The sequence below is a fragment of the Ambystoma mexicanum genome, chromosome 5p (assembly GCF_040938575.1).
Source record: "Ambystoma mexicanum isolate Mex_15411 chromosome 5p, UKY_AmexF1_1, whole genome shotgun sequence".
Classification (NCBI taxonomy): domain Eukaryota; kingdom Metazoa; phylum Chordata; class Amphibia; order Caudata; family Ambystomatidae; genus Ambystoma; species Ambystoma mexicanum.
The window spans coordinates 1,273,789,040-1,273,806,885 of record NC_090930.1 but is presented as its reverse complement, the minus strand read 5'-3'; the positions used below and the strand labels follow the sequence as shown (position 1 = coordinate 1,273,806,885).

Below are 17,846 nucleotides of genomic sequence, written 5' to 3'. Positions count from 1 at the left end.
TCGGAATCGCCCTCCTTCAGGAGACCCACCTAAGCGCCCCCAAGCTAGAGGCGCTGGCCAAAGTCTGGAGAGGTACCCTGGTGGGCTCCTCGTACTCCACATACTCCAGAGGAGTCTTGATATGGATTGCACCCTCCGTCCCTGTCTCGCTGACCCACACCAAAACGGACAATGAAGGCAGAATGGCCCTGGTACAGGGCACCATAGAAGGGCGCGGTATGCGCCTGATCTGCATCTACGCCCCGAATCATGATGCAACCGTCTTCTTTCGCTCTCTGTACACCCGGCTGTCCCCGAGTAACAAATGCATAACAATATGGGGAGGCGATAACAACTGCACCTTAGATCCTCGCATAGACAGATCGGATGGTAAGCATGGTGACCCCTCCCCACCCGCCAGAATACTGAACGCCCTCATGCAGCAATACGCCCTGAAAGACCTGTGGAGAGCACAAAACCCTGAAACCAGAGGCTATTCCTTCTACTCCCCCCCACATAAGGTTCACACCAGAATAGACTGTTTGTTCGTTAGTGAAGAGCACGCGGCCAGTTTTGAGGACACGCAGTACCTGTCCAGAGTGCTATCGGACCACTCCCCCCCGATGACCTCATGGGCGATCACAGCCCCTAGACCCCCCATCCCGACATGGAAACTACGAAGCGAAGCGCTACTAGACAAAGCCTTTAACAAACAAATCAGGGAGGGCACTACACACTACTGGCAAACCAACATTGATAGTGTCCAACACATAAGTACAGCATGGGAAGCCTATAAAGTGGTAACAAGGGGGGAAATGATAGCCGCCGCGGGAGGGGCCCTAAACCTCATCACGTCCCAACTAGTGCACACCGAAGCCGAACTCCAAGCCCTCGAAGCAACACCATCCCCTGACCCTGCCCATACGCACAAATTGATCGAACTCAAACAGACATGCCTGACACACTGGGAGACACTGGGGAAACTAAGCTATACCAAATACACTGAAAGGAACCACGCCCTTGGCGATAAACCCGAGAAACTACTTGCGTGGCTTTACAAGCGGGAAACCCCCAGGCACCCCATCTGCTCCGTAACATAGATGGCCTGACCCTCCACACGCAAGTGGGAATCAATGCTGCATTCAGGGAATATTATCAAACCCTCTATTCTGACCCCGCCCCGGCCCCAGACTCCGCAATTGAAGATGTTCTGGACATCATCATGCTCCCTTGCCTGGAAGATCACCTGGCAGACCCCCTCGGAGGCCCTGTCACCCCAGACGAGGTCACGGCCACCATCAGGTCACTGCCCTCTGGGAAAACGCCGGTACCGGATGGTCTCCCGGGTGAATTTTATAAAGCCTACGAGGACATACTAGCCCCCCTATTGTCCAAAGTATACAACGAGGCGTACGAAAAAGGCCACCTCCCCGATTCCATGGCTGAAGCCACTATCATCCCTTTACTCAAACCCGACAAAGATAGCACTGACTGCGGCTCGTACCGTCCCTTGTCCATGCTAAACATAGATAACAAAATCCTTACAGCACTACTGGCCAGAAGGCTTCAAGCAGCCATCCCACACCTCATACACCAGGACCAAACGGGTTACGTGCAGGGCCGTTCCATCTCAGAGAACCTGCGCAGGCTGCATCACGTCATACACAGCACAAACAGCATACCCGGCAAATACGCACTTGTGTCCCTCGACGCCTCTAAGGCCTTCGATTCGGTCCGATGGAAATGGCTCTACGCCGCCCTATCCAAGATGGGGATCGGTCCGGCTTTCATAAATTGGGTCAAACTCATCTACACCAATCCCACCGCCAGAGTGCGAACCAACAACACCTTTTCAGAAAAATGGAGCCTGGCCAAAGGCACCCGGCAGGGGTGCCCCGTATCCCCTTTGCTCTACATCTTAGCGATCGAACCAGTGGCGGCATACCTTAGGCAGGAGTACGGAGACGGGAGTATAATGATAAACGGGGTGAACCACCTCGTTTCCATGTACGCAGACGACATGCTCCTCTACCTAAAAGATCCCGAACACATCCTCCCCTACATTCTTGAAACCCTGGATGGGTTCCACAGATGCACCGGGATCCAGATCAACCACAGTAAGTCTTGCCTATACCCCCTGGCTGCCCTTGGCGAGACCGAGAAAGAACACCTCCCCCCTCTAGCCCTCAAATGGGAACCCACCACATTCAAATACCTGGGTGTCATGATCCACCGCGACCCCGTAGCTGAACACGCACTAAACACCGGCAGGGCAAAGGAAGGCCTGGCTAAATCAATTGACTTCTGGTGCAAGCTGCCCCTCTCGATGGCTGGTAGGGCGGGACTCCTTAAAATGGTGGCACTCCTGCGCCTACTACACTTCTTCACCAATGTCCCTTACAATATCCCGCAACATTTCTTCAGGGACTTGAATAAACTTTGTAGGAAACTCCTATGGCGGGAAAGTAGGCACAGAGTCGCCCTGGACATAACACAGAGACCGTACGACAAAGGAGGCCTAAAAACCCCCAATTTTGAGCTCTACTATATAGCAGCCCAGCTCAAGCACGTGATCCAGTGGATGGCTGATGACGCCTCAACGGACACACGCCTCTTACAGCCCCCAGACGCACCCTGGTTGCTCAGGGACCTTCTCTGGATCAAACTAGCGCCAAAAACGCATAATACACACCTAATCCGCCTGGGCACCCAGATCTGGAATCGGGCCTGCAAATCGGTCAAGCTGACCGACCCTTACACCCCACAAATCCTAATAGCCGCCATCATGTCCACCAGACCAGAGGACCGAAAGGTGATCCAGAACATTGGGAACCCTACGGTGTCGCCACCCTGGGTGACCTGGTGGATGACCAGGGCATCCACACATTTCCTGAGCTGCACGAGCTGACGGGGGTCCCGCTGGGTCAGTTTCTCCTACACGGGGCGGTGTTGGAAAAGCTCAAGAAGCGATGGCCAGAGGCAGAATCCCTCTGCGCCGGGCACGAGGCCATCGAAAACCTGCTGAGCGTTGCAGAAGGAGGGCACGAAACCTCGAGGCTCTATGAAATCCTAATTGACAACACCACACATAACGAACTCAAATGTAAAGGCAAATGGGAATCTGAACTCAACACGCAGTTTGGAGACAAGGAATGGGAAACCATAACACAATACCACAAAAGAGTTTCCAGGAATGCCCGATTCCAGCTTATCCAATTCTATATCATTCACAGAGCCTACCTCACCCCAGCTGTCATCTCAAGATTCAGCGGCACCGGGGTAGTGACGTGCCCCAAGTGCCAAGAACCCGCAGCCTCACTGACCCACATGTTCTGGGCCTGCCCGGCCTTACAGACCTTCTGGTCACAAATTCAAGCTAGGGTAGCAGAAGAGGGCATAACACTGGACGTTCAGTCCCCCAAGGCCTGCCTATTGGGCTAATAGGCAAAAAGAACAAGCCCCTTAACAGACTCAAGGATTTAATGTACATCCTGGCAAAAAGGCGTATCGCCATGGCCTGGAAGCGCCCCACCGCCCCTAGACTCATAACATGGTGGGAAGACCTCCGTAGATGGACTGTGGCCGAAACCGGGGCCTGGGAGCTGGCGCACCGACAACAAAAAATTGGCGACTCTGAGGACCTTTTGCAATGGATAGCCCTCACAGCAGCTCTGTTCTGTCCCAAAGAGGACAGCTCCTCAGGCGAGGACCTGGACAGCCCAGGCCCGCCTTAGCGCAGGCAGTAGACTGCTCAACGTCCCGGTCTGGGTTTGGATTGGGGGGGAGGGAAGGGGGGGAGTTACTATTGACACATAACCGATTACTATATTGATGATGCTGGTTGTATTGTATTTTGGAAAAAACAATAAATATATTTAAAAAAATTTGGATGAAAACACATAGATCCATAAAAATATAGGAACTGTAATAAAAACAATCAGTGCAACATACTAACAAAACACACTACAAATCTACCCCTATAAATCAATGACAAGGCATGTAGAGGAACTTAGTGTAAAAGGGCACTCTTTGTTGAAAAGCAGTGGTGTTCAGGCTAGAGACTTGGCAATCGTTCAAGGCTATGTCTTTGTAAACAAATGTAGAGAATGGTTGCTTGAAAGTCACTATGGTCGAAGAAAGTGGACCATGTGGATAGGGCCTATTCACAGCACTGTTAAGTCTTGTCTTTGCTGCTCGACAGAATCAAGTCAGGATTTTCTTTATCTAATCAGGAATCTTGTTGCTTTCAGAACTGATTGTCATCAAGTTAGAGAGCAATGGCACTGGTTCCAACAATACAGTGCTGTCCAGCAGCAGTGATGGCTTATTTGTCAAAGACGCTGGGGATAGCATGCAATATTGGGTCAATGTCGCTGGAAGAATCTGAGAACTTGAGACTGGAGAAGCTGAGATTGGCTTTCCGTGGAGAGCCTGGTTAGCTAACTCAACACAGCTTGGAGTTCGAAGAAGCTGGTGACCAAGTGCGGATGTCGAGTTGAAAATGCTCGATGACTTGGGTCTCAGATGTGGAGATGCTGGAGCTTCAGCTAAAGCATTGAGTGAAACTCAGAGATGAGGATGTGATCAACTCTCATGTTTGGAGAGGACTCCAGTGGTTCCCATGCAGCAGCTTGTACATGGTTGAAGATGCCCAATCCAATGTTGATGCTGTTCAAAAATGCAGGGAAAGCCTGGGGTCACTTCCTTGGTTCTGTGGTTGTGGAAAGGGCAGTTCAGGGACCCAGGGGCACATTAAGTCTTGTTCTCCACTTCCAAGCCTGGAAGGGTTGTAGAGCACAATTGCAGGGTCCTTCCACCTCCAATAAACGGGTTCCTGGGTACCGTTGTCTCCGGTGCAGAGGCCTTGTCCACGGCCGTGCTGCTTCCACTGTTTTCTAGAAATGGTTAGTGTGCAAAGCTTGTCTCTGACTGGGATGTATTTGTTCTTAACCTCTATGGCAGACAATTAGACTAAGCTGTATTCCAAACAGAGGTCCGGTGAATCCTTCTTTTCTTGAGAGTTTAAAGATGAGTCAAAGAAAGAGAAGATGTGCTCTGCTCGTGAAGGCAACCTTTCACAGAGGATTAGTCCAAAGCAAGCCTTTTGTAAGGGGTAAAATCCATGTTATGGTAACAAGTGCTCTTTGCTTTCTAACATCACACCCAGAATTCATTCCCTGCAGGAAAATGGGGAACATGAAGTAGTAGAGAGACTTAACAGAATCCAAGATGGAGGAACCCCTCTCTTAGCCCACTTCCCCAACCTGGCTAATCCAAATCTGCACCATTCCCATGCCTGCTGACTTTAAAAGGACTCCTGTGGTCTTCACTCTAGTGTATGTGGCTTTGTTATGTCAGTGCTGCATTTGAAGCACTGGTTTCCATTAGACCTTCTGGGTGAAGCTTACTGTGTCCTGAAAGGAAGGTGTTGTCCTTCCAGAAGGGAAATCAAAAAGCTCCAGCATGGCTAATATCCCAGAGTGCCGCCGTGGAGACACTAATCCACATCAGTTTTGTCATAGCTGGACCCTGCCCACAGAGATGGCACTCATATGATATCAGATTGCTGTTGCTGTATATGTGTGTGTTTTTAGTAGCCACCAGGTCACAATCAGGCATGGCCTATTTTTACATATGTATGTGCCACCAGACTGACCAAGGCATACGGTTATTAAGTTTTGAATCAGAGATGCAGAATATTATAAAATATCTCTTTGTGCAGAAACTGTGTTTCAAAAGCTGCAATGAATACATGTGTGACATTTATATCAGCACTGTGTGACTGCAGGGTAGGGGCTGTTGCGGTCTGTAGGTTATTTCAGCAAATGCATATTTTTCCACTATAATTTTGACATATATCATTTATGAGAGGGTTTCTGATTGGCAGACATCCCTTTCAGAAACAGAACTGTTGCCTCATGTTATATTAATAAAATAAATGTCCAGTGCTTTCACATCCTTGCAGATGAAAATCCATCATATAAATGAAAGAAGAAGCTTTGCTTAGTATTGTTTTAAAAAGGTTTAAGCACGTGTGTACCAATTACAAGATTACACTCTGTTGTGGTGTAAAAGCTTGTGGCTGGCGCACAGTGAATACTCTTTGATTAATTGCATTAAAATGTATGTACATATCCTTATCCTATTCCTCTCAGTCCCTAATATGCATAAAACATGTCATTCATGTTTACCAAATAAATGCATGGCAGTAGGCCAGACAAATTGCAACTTTTAAAACTCAGGTAGTTGATATAACAAATTATGCCTAACAATCATAACAATCGGATTGCTACTTACTTATGTTGCCTTCATCATGCAGATATTTATCGAAATCCACAACACAAGGCACTGCATGTGGCCACACAGATGAACACCCTGCTAACTTCTCAAAATGACAAACCTGTTTGCATAATCCATGACATGACTAATGTCTTTACCGCTCACACCATTTGACAAATGACATCACACATAATATCAATTTAAAAAATATGTGGGACTGCTGAACCTTGTGATTGTCTTCTCTCCTCCCACACTCCCAACATGCATCACTCTTCAGAAACCAATCAAACTTATAGGTGTCAGCACACATTAATGGCAGCCATGTGCCATACCTGCATATCAAAGAACCTTTGTGAGCTCTGTGCAGACGCCTGGCACATATGTGCCTCTAAACCATGTGCATGGCACTCGTGTGTCTTCCAAAACGACACCATTTCCCGTACACCCTCCACCCAATTTGACTACCTGCATACGCTTCATATACTCACATATCACACGTGTTGCCTAACACTTGTGTTGCTCTTTTAACAATTATGTTTATTAAATGCATCTACATTTCAAGGAGTTGACACATATGTGTACTGGCCCGCAATTTGAAAATCTCCCAAATTTCCAAAAGGCAGATGCATTTAACAAAGTGCATCTATTTTAAACACATTCACTATTATAGATCTGTACGGTTTTCTGTTGCCAATATGGAATACGTGCAAAGTTCACTGCACTACATCATCTGGCCAGAAATCATTGTACGTATGAAATAATACACATATAATTTGATCAAAGAATCACCTACATTTCTGAACTTTCAAAAAAAATGTAATTTGTCTTCAACCTCGCTTCGTTATCTTCCAACCCCTTGAAAATGTCAGCATTTAAGCTGAAATGAATGTTTGTTTACATATCATTGGCTAAGATAGCATGTGTAATTTACAGCATGAACATAGTCTCCAGCACAGACACTTAGGCCCTTTTCATGTAAACATGCTGGACAACGATGAGACGATGGCATTTGGGCACTCACTGCTGCCCCCTCAATGGAGCCAGGTTCATAGTGATGTACCGTGCTATGTACTGCTGTAATGCTTCATGGTCACAGTGTTGGCAGTGTTGAGGTGTGAACACTCGATGTGAACTGTGGGCAGTCATGCAAGCTGGGTTTGAAGGTCTCGATCTGTGTTATTTATTATATACTTGTTTAACATGAACTGTTACTACTTAAAATTCACTTACTAGATAAAATGTGTGCAATTGTTTCTAAACTGTTTGGCTGAATAGGATTTAAAACAAAGATACTTAAACAGGCCATTATATGGAGGTATTCAAAGGGAGGAGCAAAAACGACCACCTGTGAATTAACTTTGATTATGCATGCCAAGAGTTGAACAATCATAGCACCAATTTGCTGCTTTAGCAATGGGGATCCCCTGGCTATTTTGGGTAGCCCAGACATTTGAAATAAACAGAGGTAAAAAGTGGGAATAAAATAACACCCTCGGTCATCTAGAGGTCCGAACTTCATCACTGTGACCACTGGACGGGCTATCCCCAGCATAGTGGCAGAGACCCCCAGCTGCCAAGGTCCTCCGCTACCATAGGGGAAACCATGTGCGATCAATATACAACGTTTTGCCTGGACTATCAGATCCAGTTCTAAGCTAAAAATGTAGGAGTTGGAAAAACTCCATCAAGCTCCCTAGTGATCATCTTCACCTAAACAAATCCAGTTGTTGATTACCAAACCTGGCCTCATTCCGAGTGGGGTGGTAAGGGTTAATGGTCACCGGTAACGAGACAGGTGCCGTTAAACCCTTACCACCCTACTACGAGTTCCCTTTGCGGGTTCTTCCTTAATGCCTGCTTTTAGCAGGCGTTAAGGACGGGACCCGCAAAGGGACACCAGGGTCAATAACGGTACCGTAATTTACGGTACCGTTATTGCCGCCTTCCCCCTTCCCATTGAGCCCTATGGGGGCTCAAATGGGAATGCGGAATGGCCCTGGTGAATGGGGAATTACCGGTCCCTCCGATCTCGGAATGGACCGGTAATTACTCCATTCACCAGGCCGGAGTTTGGACGAGTTCGGAGGCAGCCATGCCGCAAATAGCGGCGTGGTTAACTCCGAACGCGGAATGGGGCCCAATGGAATAATTTATGTAAAGCCCTCCTGAGGATCCACCTAAAAGGGTGGTGAAACACGTGTAGAGATGTTCTTACATGATAAATCTATTTATGGAATATAAGAACTTTCTATGTACAGAGTTTTTTGATACAAATAAATGATGAAACCGAGAAGATGATTACAGTTGCCATAAAGACATTTATTTGTGAAGTTGTTCACTTTAACTTTATAAAAGACTACAATAAAAATAACGTTTTTTAATTGAACAATTGTCATTCTTATACTCAATGGCCCTGGTTTGTGGAATATTTGCCCAGCTCAAAGTGAATTTGCACTGCTGGAAAGGGACTTTGCACTGACGACACAAATCCTAATTCGTGGAATTCTGCAAAGTGGATTATTTTAGTGGAAAGTCCGGGAAAAGTTATTTTGTACTGCAAAAATGACTATGCGCTGACTTTGTGCGGACTTTGCACTGCAAAAATACACTTTGCACGATTCCATGAATCAGGGTTTGTGCCGGTCGTGCAAAGTCACTTTTCAGAAATGCAAAGTCACTTTGAACTGGGCAAATATTCCATGAATCGGGCCCATAATCTGTGTCAAATTGGCGCGTTTGCACTTATTAACTACACAATTTCCTTTTCAATTTTCATATAGTTTCGGACAGACACGAACGTTGTAGTTAAGTGAAAGCGATTTGACAATCCAAATATCTTAAGAATACCGCCCTGAGAAAAAAGTATACATCTGCACACATCCATTTTTGATCAATGTATTTTATTAATTTACACAATCAAATAACTATGTTAAAATATAGCTGGGCATGGGCTGCATAGTACATATAGCCTTTTATATTGTGACCAACATTTCAGTCAACCGTCTAAGAAGCATGTAGGCTTTGCTTTTGTCTGTTCTCATTTTTAGCCAATGAAGCTGCCCTGTGTGAATCCCCACATCAGTTATGTGACTTAATTATGCTGTTAAACACCTTACCCCACTTGAGATGCAAATGTATAAATAAACATCAAATAAAAAGTGCAGTACCCCTTCAACAATCGCATATTCCAATGCTCTTCTGCAACCTTCATTGCAGCAGCCATCAAGCATGCAGGCAAGAGTTTGGCCTAGATACTGCATATGGCTCCCAGAACGTTGTGGGCTACAATGCCAGCTTTGGCGCGTGTGTTCGTGCACAGGCTTCATGGCACTAGCATTAGTAGCGTGTAAGATCGAAGACTAGACTTTGAAAAAGGGAGCATCCCTGTGAGCCGAGTCCGAACCTACGCTTTAACCTTTTAACTGCCATGGGTTTTCCCCCCCAGTGCCAAGGCCTATTTTGGTGATTTCAGTATTTCACCATGCAAAGCCTTCTAACATTTTTTCCTTCATTAACCCCTTAAGTGCCAAGGACGAGCTGTCTCGTCCTTGGCACTGAGGAGGTAATCCCAAGGATGAGATACCTTGTCCCCAGCTTTTTTTTTAATAGATGAAATGTTATGACCTGATGTATCCCAAAAATGGCCTACTCAAACTTAACAGTAATTTAAGCAGTTGTACAAAATATCGGTCAATGGGCGGAAAGGGTCCATACGTAGCATGCATACTCGTGAAAACAGCATTTACTTTCTTTCATTGTAATGAAGCCTTCTTTAATATCTCATTAAATGCCAGCCCCAATCACTAGCCACATGTTTTGAAACATTGTTAAAATACTTCATCCAATTGGAGTGCCCCAAAACAAAAGTTCTGTGTGCCATAATGCAATTTTAAAATCATAAAGTCCAGAGCGCTGCAATGGTGAGATTAGAGGTGGCTTGTAAACCCCAAACCCCTGCCAATGTCAAGAGACCTTCTTGGCTTTGATTGACACGTCTGAGGGTGTTGGCCAACATTGAAATGTACTTGCAGGCGATGAAGTCAGGGGTCGGAGCGTTGGTGGTTCAGGGCGACTGATGAACAGAAGCTAGGAACTCGTTTTAAGAGAGTGTTCACAAATGGGAACATTGCTGAGTGAAATTATAAATAAATCCACTGCTGTTTTTGTGTGTGTACCGAATCCCATTTGAAAAGCAAATGCAGAGTATACAGGAAGCCTATGCCTGACCCAAGAATAAAGATCAGGTACAGGTGTATTTGTTGACACTCCTGCAAGGAGTTAATGGCCACGAGCAGGTAGAAAAGACATGTGCAACACATTCAAATGTATCAATTATCATAATGGGCATTACGGTAGAGTTGCACAATTTAACAGAAGAGAAGCATATGTCATCCCAAGGGGTTGGGTCTTTGGCCCTGTTACCGATGGAAGACTGGGAATGGTCGCTGGATAGACTGCACTGCTTATCAGAGCCAGTTCTACAGGCACCAGCATTAGTCACAGAGAGTAGACCAAACTGGGCTGTGAGCAAATGGTAGTCTTCAGCCAGTTCACCTCAACTAATGAAGCTCTTCCCAATGCAGTGGGTTAGGTTAACACTTCTACTAGGATTTTGGCACCACAGTCAGTCATACATTTGAGATGAGTGTTTATATCCAATACAATTGCAGGAGCTTATTTCACCACAAAATAGCCAGTGCAAAAAAAGAATTTGAAAAATAATTCCTTTTGTTAAATGGCCGTAATTCACATTTCTATTAAAAATGAAAGCATCTGTAAAAATCCTTCAACGCGGCACTTTTGGCTGCATGCTTCCTTCCAGCTACGCTTTCTAACCTGTAAACCACCAATGCTCTGGCAATGGCATGTGGCTAACACCAAAGTCCTTGCATTCGTTTTGCATAGGGAATGTGGTAGGTGCTTCAAACACTGCTGAATGACACCGCATAGTGGCAACATAGCAGACAGTGTTCCACGCAGCTGCATTAGCTGGGCGTTCAGGATATTTTGGACAAAAATAGTGATGAAATGTGTACATTAAATGGCATCTTGGGTGTTAAACAAGAGCAATAGTTCCAAATTTCGACCTCAAGTGCAGTAGTCATTGCTTTGCATTTCACTGCCTTGCTGATTCTGTGGCTCAAAGGGTGAGGGTGGAAGATATGAGCAATTGAAAGGCCTCCGTCACTCAACGCACATAGCAAGGGACTCATCAGGGACCACTTTAGGTCCTGCCTGGCATCCAGAGAGACCATGCCCCCCTTAAACTACGGGCGTTGAACTACCCACTACTAGTCAAAGGGTCTGATTTACAAACACGTTTTACAATGGTGCAATCCCATTGAAAAAAACTCTTTGTAAACCAGGCCCAATGTGATGTAATTAACAATGGACAGGAGTTTACAGAGAAAGCTCTGCTCACAACTGCACCAGACATAGTTGGGTGTCAGAGTGCTGTTTTGACATCACCAGAAAAACAACATTACAACACAGAAGATAGACATTGGACAATATTTGTGTTGCTGCTCTCAGCCCTGCCATGTTCAGTGGCCAGCATGTTTCTTTTACATTTTAAAGTGATTCTTGCCACACACACTGCAGTGTCTCCCTTGTCAGAAATCGTCTGCATATGGAATGTGACTGCTTGAATATGGTGTGCCGACAGATTTGACGGTGGTGTGTGATAAAATGGAGTAACACAGCCATTCTGAAAGAGGTGGATGAGGAGACAACCTGTTTCAAATGTCTCCTGACTCCTTCCTTCCGCCGCACCCACCCATCCTCATGATGCAAGTGCAAGAGGAGTGTGCACGTGGTCCAGGGACCCTGACGCGAAAGGTTCAGTCACGTGTGGTATTTCCACATCATATAGAAACTTGTCATGCTCTGCCCTGGGGTTATCATTCTGATTCCTAGACACCACCAGGATCCCAAAGGATTGCACCTGGTTTTCCTGCGCCTGGAAAAGGGCTAATTCCTTAGAGTCCATTGAGCAATGACGGCCGCCATGTTTACTGCAAAGGCCCGCATTACAGAGCTCAACCACACGTGTGAAAGAATGGGGGAGATCAGCTTGGATAAACTGCATGCATCTGGTGAAGGGCACCGAAGCCCTTGTAAATTCTAGGTACTCTTGACTCACAAGGCACACAAGGAGTGACACCTCGATCTGTCTATCCCCACCGTGTGCAGAGATGGATCAGAAAGGATGTGATGGTGCGCAGCAGACTTGCTATCAATCACCCTCTTCCTAGCCATTCTAACTGGCTCACAAGAATGAGCCCATAACTGTGCTTTGATTAGTAGGTAGGTACCATCTATTTGAAAATTCCATTTTGAGGAACGGTTCGCAGGTTCTTGCTTTATAACTGGGGGCCCAGTGTTTAATGCAAGGACAGTAATAAGAACCAGGTGTGTTATGGAGACAACAAGAGTGTGTTTGTAGAATTGGAAACATATCTCTTTAAGCAAAATGTTTCCCCTTATCATTGTCTGCACAACACTCCTAACTGGAGACTAGGGTGAACACAGACGTCCCGGTTTTGCTGGGACTGTCCCAGTATTTGGTGCTCTGTCCCCCTTTTTCAAGATTATGTTCCCATAGGAAACTGCAGTGGACCCGGTTTTTGGTAGTAGGCCTTCATAGCTGGCAGGCAGGAACGCACAATTTCACACAGAAGAATAGTGTTCGTTTGTGATTAATTGATTATAATATATGTTTCTTTTGAACAGTAACACTTAAACCCCCTTCTCCTCCAAAGGCTATTGAAGTGTAGTGCCTTGACAGCCACTTTCAAGAGTTAGTCCTGCTTTTATGTTAGTTGGCCTGTCCCGGTTTTTTTACTTTTTAAATCTGGTCACCCTGCTGGAGACTGCTTGCAATGCAGTAAGATTGTATACTCGTGGCCGTGCATCACTCAATTGCGCAAAGACAATATTCTAACATAGCGATGTTTCAAATCGTGCAAATTAACGTTGGTGCTTCCTGCGTGTAAACACAGCACACGTCATAATGTGTAAAGAAAGCCTAAGACTTGGCATGGTCACGTGTGCACCAGTGTAGTACGGTCCTTTGACGGGTTGAGAATGGACCACAGTACAGTGGCTTGAAATTCTTTGTTTTTTTAAGAACGTTTTCATTTTTTTAACGAAATGTTTGCCATAGGAATGGGGTCAGGCCATCTTTCTTCCAGTCTGCTCTTCTCACCCCTTCCTACCAGCACCTGCCCTCGGGCTTTCTTACCTGACTAGCCTTCCTAGGCTCCCCCCTCACACTATTACCCTACCCGGGCTTCCCCTGGCACTAGCCCACCTGGGCACCCCTTAGCACTTGTCCATCTTCCTGGACCCCCTCCCTCCCTCCAGCACTTCTCCCTCCTCCTATCCTCTCCCTTTCCCTGACCTGTCCCCTCCCCCGGCACTTCTTGATACTGCACTTTCACGATCTGAATGTCACAAGGCCTGGTAGGACCGTTATTGTTGTTTTCTCCTATTCCCCGCCCTCCCCCAACTTGTGTCTTGTGGCCCATGGAAACACTTTCCGCTGCATAGGCGCTATACAAATGTTCAACCCCTGTGAACGACCCTGATGGGCGCCGCCACTGCCAGTTAGAATAGGCTGGGACACCTGCTGGTAGTGTACCCTCCCTAATCTTATTTATGTATATATATATATATCAGTACATGTGTAGAGTTAACAACGTGATCCTACGTGTTGCTTCTGATGCAAGCAGACGTAAGTCGCCTGGGTTGCACCGTGATCCCTTGCCACTGGGGACTTGGGGCACCCTTCCATGATCTTTGTGCATATTTTTTCTCCCAATTTCTCTTGATAGTGTTAGCGATCTAAAGCACTACATCAGGTGTTTCTTTGGAAGTACAACCTACCATTTCAAAATCAAAATTGGGTGTATTTTTGCACTGTTCTTGCACAGTATTCACTATGTTTGCGCTACTTGTGCAGTTCTTGGACCGTGAAAGAATACACCAAAAATGGGTAGAAAAACATGTAGTGCATGCCGTGGACACGCCCCACTACAGAGAATAATCCACGAGATAGCACGAGAGCGAAGAACGTGGTGTAATCCCTCTAAGTCCCAAAGTTACACAGGTATTTACGCGCAGCTGGGACATCTGGGCTTCATCTCCACGTGATACAGTTTACCCAATAGCAACTGCAGTTTTATTTGCCCTCCGGTGGTTGGTCATTGATGCTCAGCTCCAACCCAATGAGCAGTCCGTCACAATTAGAAGAAGGAAATGGCCCAAGGACACTAATATGGTATTTTCAACCAGTTATAAGCGGCCTTGTTATCTGTGCACCAGGTGATAAAGTAAGAGCGTGACGCAATTTGAAATAGATAGAGGTAGGGAAAGACAGGGAGAGGGAGAGAGAGGTGGGGGGCGTGAAATTGATAGAGAGAGCCAGGGGGAAGAAAGCGAGAGCGATAGAAAGCCAGGAAGGAGGGTGGCGGGGGCAGGGGGTGCAATACACTTTGTGTACTATAGATACACCTGAGTACTGCAATCTAATGCAGCGTCTCCCAATGGAAGTGTGCAAGTCCCCCTGTTTCCAGCAGGCGAGGGGCCATGCATATGCAGGCCTCAATAAGCCAAGTGTCCTGCAGGCATAACCTTAGGCCAGATGTCTCCCAGACATGTCAACACCTGTTTCTTCCCCCCACAGTCCGTGTGAAGAGGCTTTCCTCGCCTCGTGTCAGATCCGAGGAACTGTCTTACCTTTGCCATGTTTATTAGTTTCTAAAACTGCACAAAAAAACACTAAAGCCGTTCCAACCTTTTAAGCCCACTGGGCGACGCTGACCTTTCCTCTGTTGCGGCGCATTAAATATTCAAGTAGAGGCCGGTGTCTTCGGCACTGCGTTCCTGCAATTTCATCAACAGCGGGGCGGGAGATGTCTAATAAAGGGACAGGAGGAACATATTTATATTACCAGTCATACCCCGAGGCCCTTCAAACCTTCTGCTGATGAAAAACGTTTTGAAGGGGTGGGAAAAGAAGGGGTTTTGTGCGCCGGGCTCTCCACGAGACAAAGATTCAAGCGAATTGTCGTTCCTTTTTTCCGTCACGCAAAAGAAAAAACAACGCCTTTATTCCTTTGACTGACTCTCCAGAGTAAGCGCCATTGCCGCGAATAGACCTTTTTCTCGTTGGGGTTGTTCCACGTCGATTATAGCGCGCGTTTTGCCACTAGGCTGAATAGTTTTCAATGTGTGTTTCAGTGCGTGGTGTCTCTCTTCAGCCACGTGCTTTATTGTGTATGAATACATTACCGGCAGTTGCTGTCTCTCTGACCTGCCCCGGCGTGGCGTCCTCTTTTGTAATGGTTGCGTCTCTTGTTTCTCCACCTGAGGTATGGCAGCATGGACGGGAGCACCAGGCGGAAGAACGCCACCCGGGAAACCACCAGCACCCTGAAGGCCTGGCTGCAGGAGCACCGCAAGAACCCCTACCCCACCAAAGGCGAGAAGATCATGCTGGCCATCATCACCAAGATGACCCTGACCCAGGTCTCCACCTGGTTCGCCAACGCCCGCCGCAGGCTCAAGAAGGAGAACAAGATGACCTGGCCCCCGAGGAACAAATGCTCTGATGAGAAGAGACCCTATGAAGAACAAGAGGACGACTCGCAGGAGGATAACATAAAGAGTGAGAAAATGCACGAAGGTGAGCTTCTCCCTGAGTCCCGAGCAAGGTTAAACAGGGAGGCTGATCATGTCTTCTTATTTGTACTAGCGAACACTTTTTCAGAATGTTGTAATAGCTAAAATATTATCCAAAGAATAGTGTGAGCATCGCTATACAGACAGGATGGGCACTAGTTCTAAAACTCCTCTTGCGCTTCACTCCATTGTTAATTGAGGTTCTTTAGCTGTGTGGTCAAGGGTAGGTAGAGGCGCCTGGTTAGGCTAGGTGCTGTTTAGCCGTGCGCTGACGAAGGGAAGTGGATACCGCGGCAGCACACGGATAAACTGCACCCAGCCTAACCAGGACAACATGATCCACAAAACAGGGCATTTTAATCTCTAAAACTCTACCCTTGAAAAGAACCGTCAAGGTCGAAAAAGGTGTCAGCTGACCACTTATCTTAACACTAATAAAACCACATTTGTTTTTTTTTTTAAACTCTTGTGTAGATATCTATCTATTCAGAAAAACTAGTGCACGGTACCTGGGCTCAAATTAGCTTCCATCACCATACAGAGCCAAATATATATGTCATATAGAAGAGTAGCCCTATATTTGTTGTCGTTTTACAATTCGGCCATTTTCTGTTACTAATTTGCAAATGTTGAAAACAAAATCAAGCAAAATATGTAACAGCATGTAGGATCGTGTTTTTAGAAATTGTGAATCTCTGTCTAGGGCAGGAATCTGCAAGTTTTAGCTCTCCAGGTGTTTTGAAACATAACTCCCATTGGTCTAACCCACAGGCGTCATTGGGGGACTGGGGGCTGAGGGGGCTAAAGCCCTGGGTCTTTTGGTTGTAGCCCCGGATAGAAGCTCAGGAGCAACAACCAAAAGACTAGCTAGCCCCGACTCCTGACAGTCCTAACATTAGCGTAGCCCTGGATCTTTTCCAGACCTAGCAACACCCCTGGTCTTACCCACCATAGTCAATGGTAAGAGATCATGAGATTTGTGGTCCAAAAGAACTGGAGCGCCACAGGTTACTGAGGGTGGTTTACCTCGTACAATACCCGAGTACCTCCAGGCACCAGCCTTAGCTACAGTTTCTGGCAGTCAGCCTTGAACCTTTGTAAATAGTGGCGCTATTAACACTTCCACTGAAGTCCTGAATGCCTCGAAGGAAGTATGCATGGACACCATTGCTTGGAGCTTGATTCTGCTGTGCAGTCAGACCCGATAAAGAGCTACCAGTGGACGGGGGTTATAGTGTAATGGGGAATGGTTACGTTTGACTGTACATTCAAGGGACGTCTGTTTTACACAGCATTACATGAAACAGTGACACCATCCGATTTCCCTAAATTTGGAGCTCGAATTTCCAATGAGTGTTTAAAGCCTCTCCTTAATTCAAGCTTCATTTCTCTCCTGCTTCAGTCACTCCAAATTACTTTTGCTGCCCTACAGATGTTTCCTTGTTCTCATGGGTGTCTTTTTGGAACAGCCTATACACATAATGCTTTGTAAGCTTTTAAATAGTGCCCAAAACGTGTTGCTCTTAGCAAACTTGGCAACATGTGGGAACAACTAAGAGGAAGATTTCAATGCAGGCAGTAGGATTTGCTTGGCTTTTTACTTGATTTAGAATTAAGAGTTATATTAAAGTAGGGGAGATAGTAAAACGAGATTGGGAATAAATCAATGTTTGGCTAATAAGAGTAGCTTCCTTAATAGGTTTAGGTCTGTTTCACCAAAAGACATTGGGCCTCATTACGAGAATGGCGGTAGCCATGGAGCTATTAGCTCCATGGCTGCCACCGTTCCGGGCTCCATTACAGGGTTCCTGCAATGGGGATTTACCGGGTTACTCCGAGATAGGAGGACCCGGTAAGTCTTCCATGCAGGAACCCTTCCCATTCCCATTTGAGCCCCCATAGGG

General features: G+C 46.3%; 1 protein-coding gene across 1 annotated transcript in view; it reads left to right on the top strand.

The window, feature by feature from the left end:
• The window catches only part of IRX4 (iroquois homeobox 4), a 125,811-nt gene that overhangs the window by 106,171 nt on the left and 1,794 nt on the right, over window positions 1-17,846 (top strand). Inside the window, exon 5 of the mRNA XM_069613707.1 lies at window positions 15,633-15,946. Coding sequence (XP_069469808.1) covers window positions 15,633-15,946 — 314 coding nt within the window. The remainder of the gene's footprint in view (window positions 1-15,632; window positions 15,947-17,846) is intronic.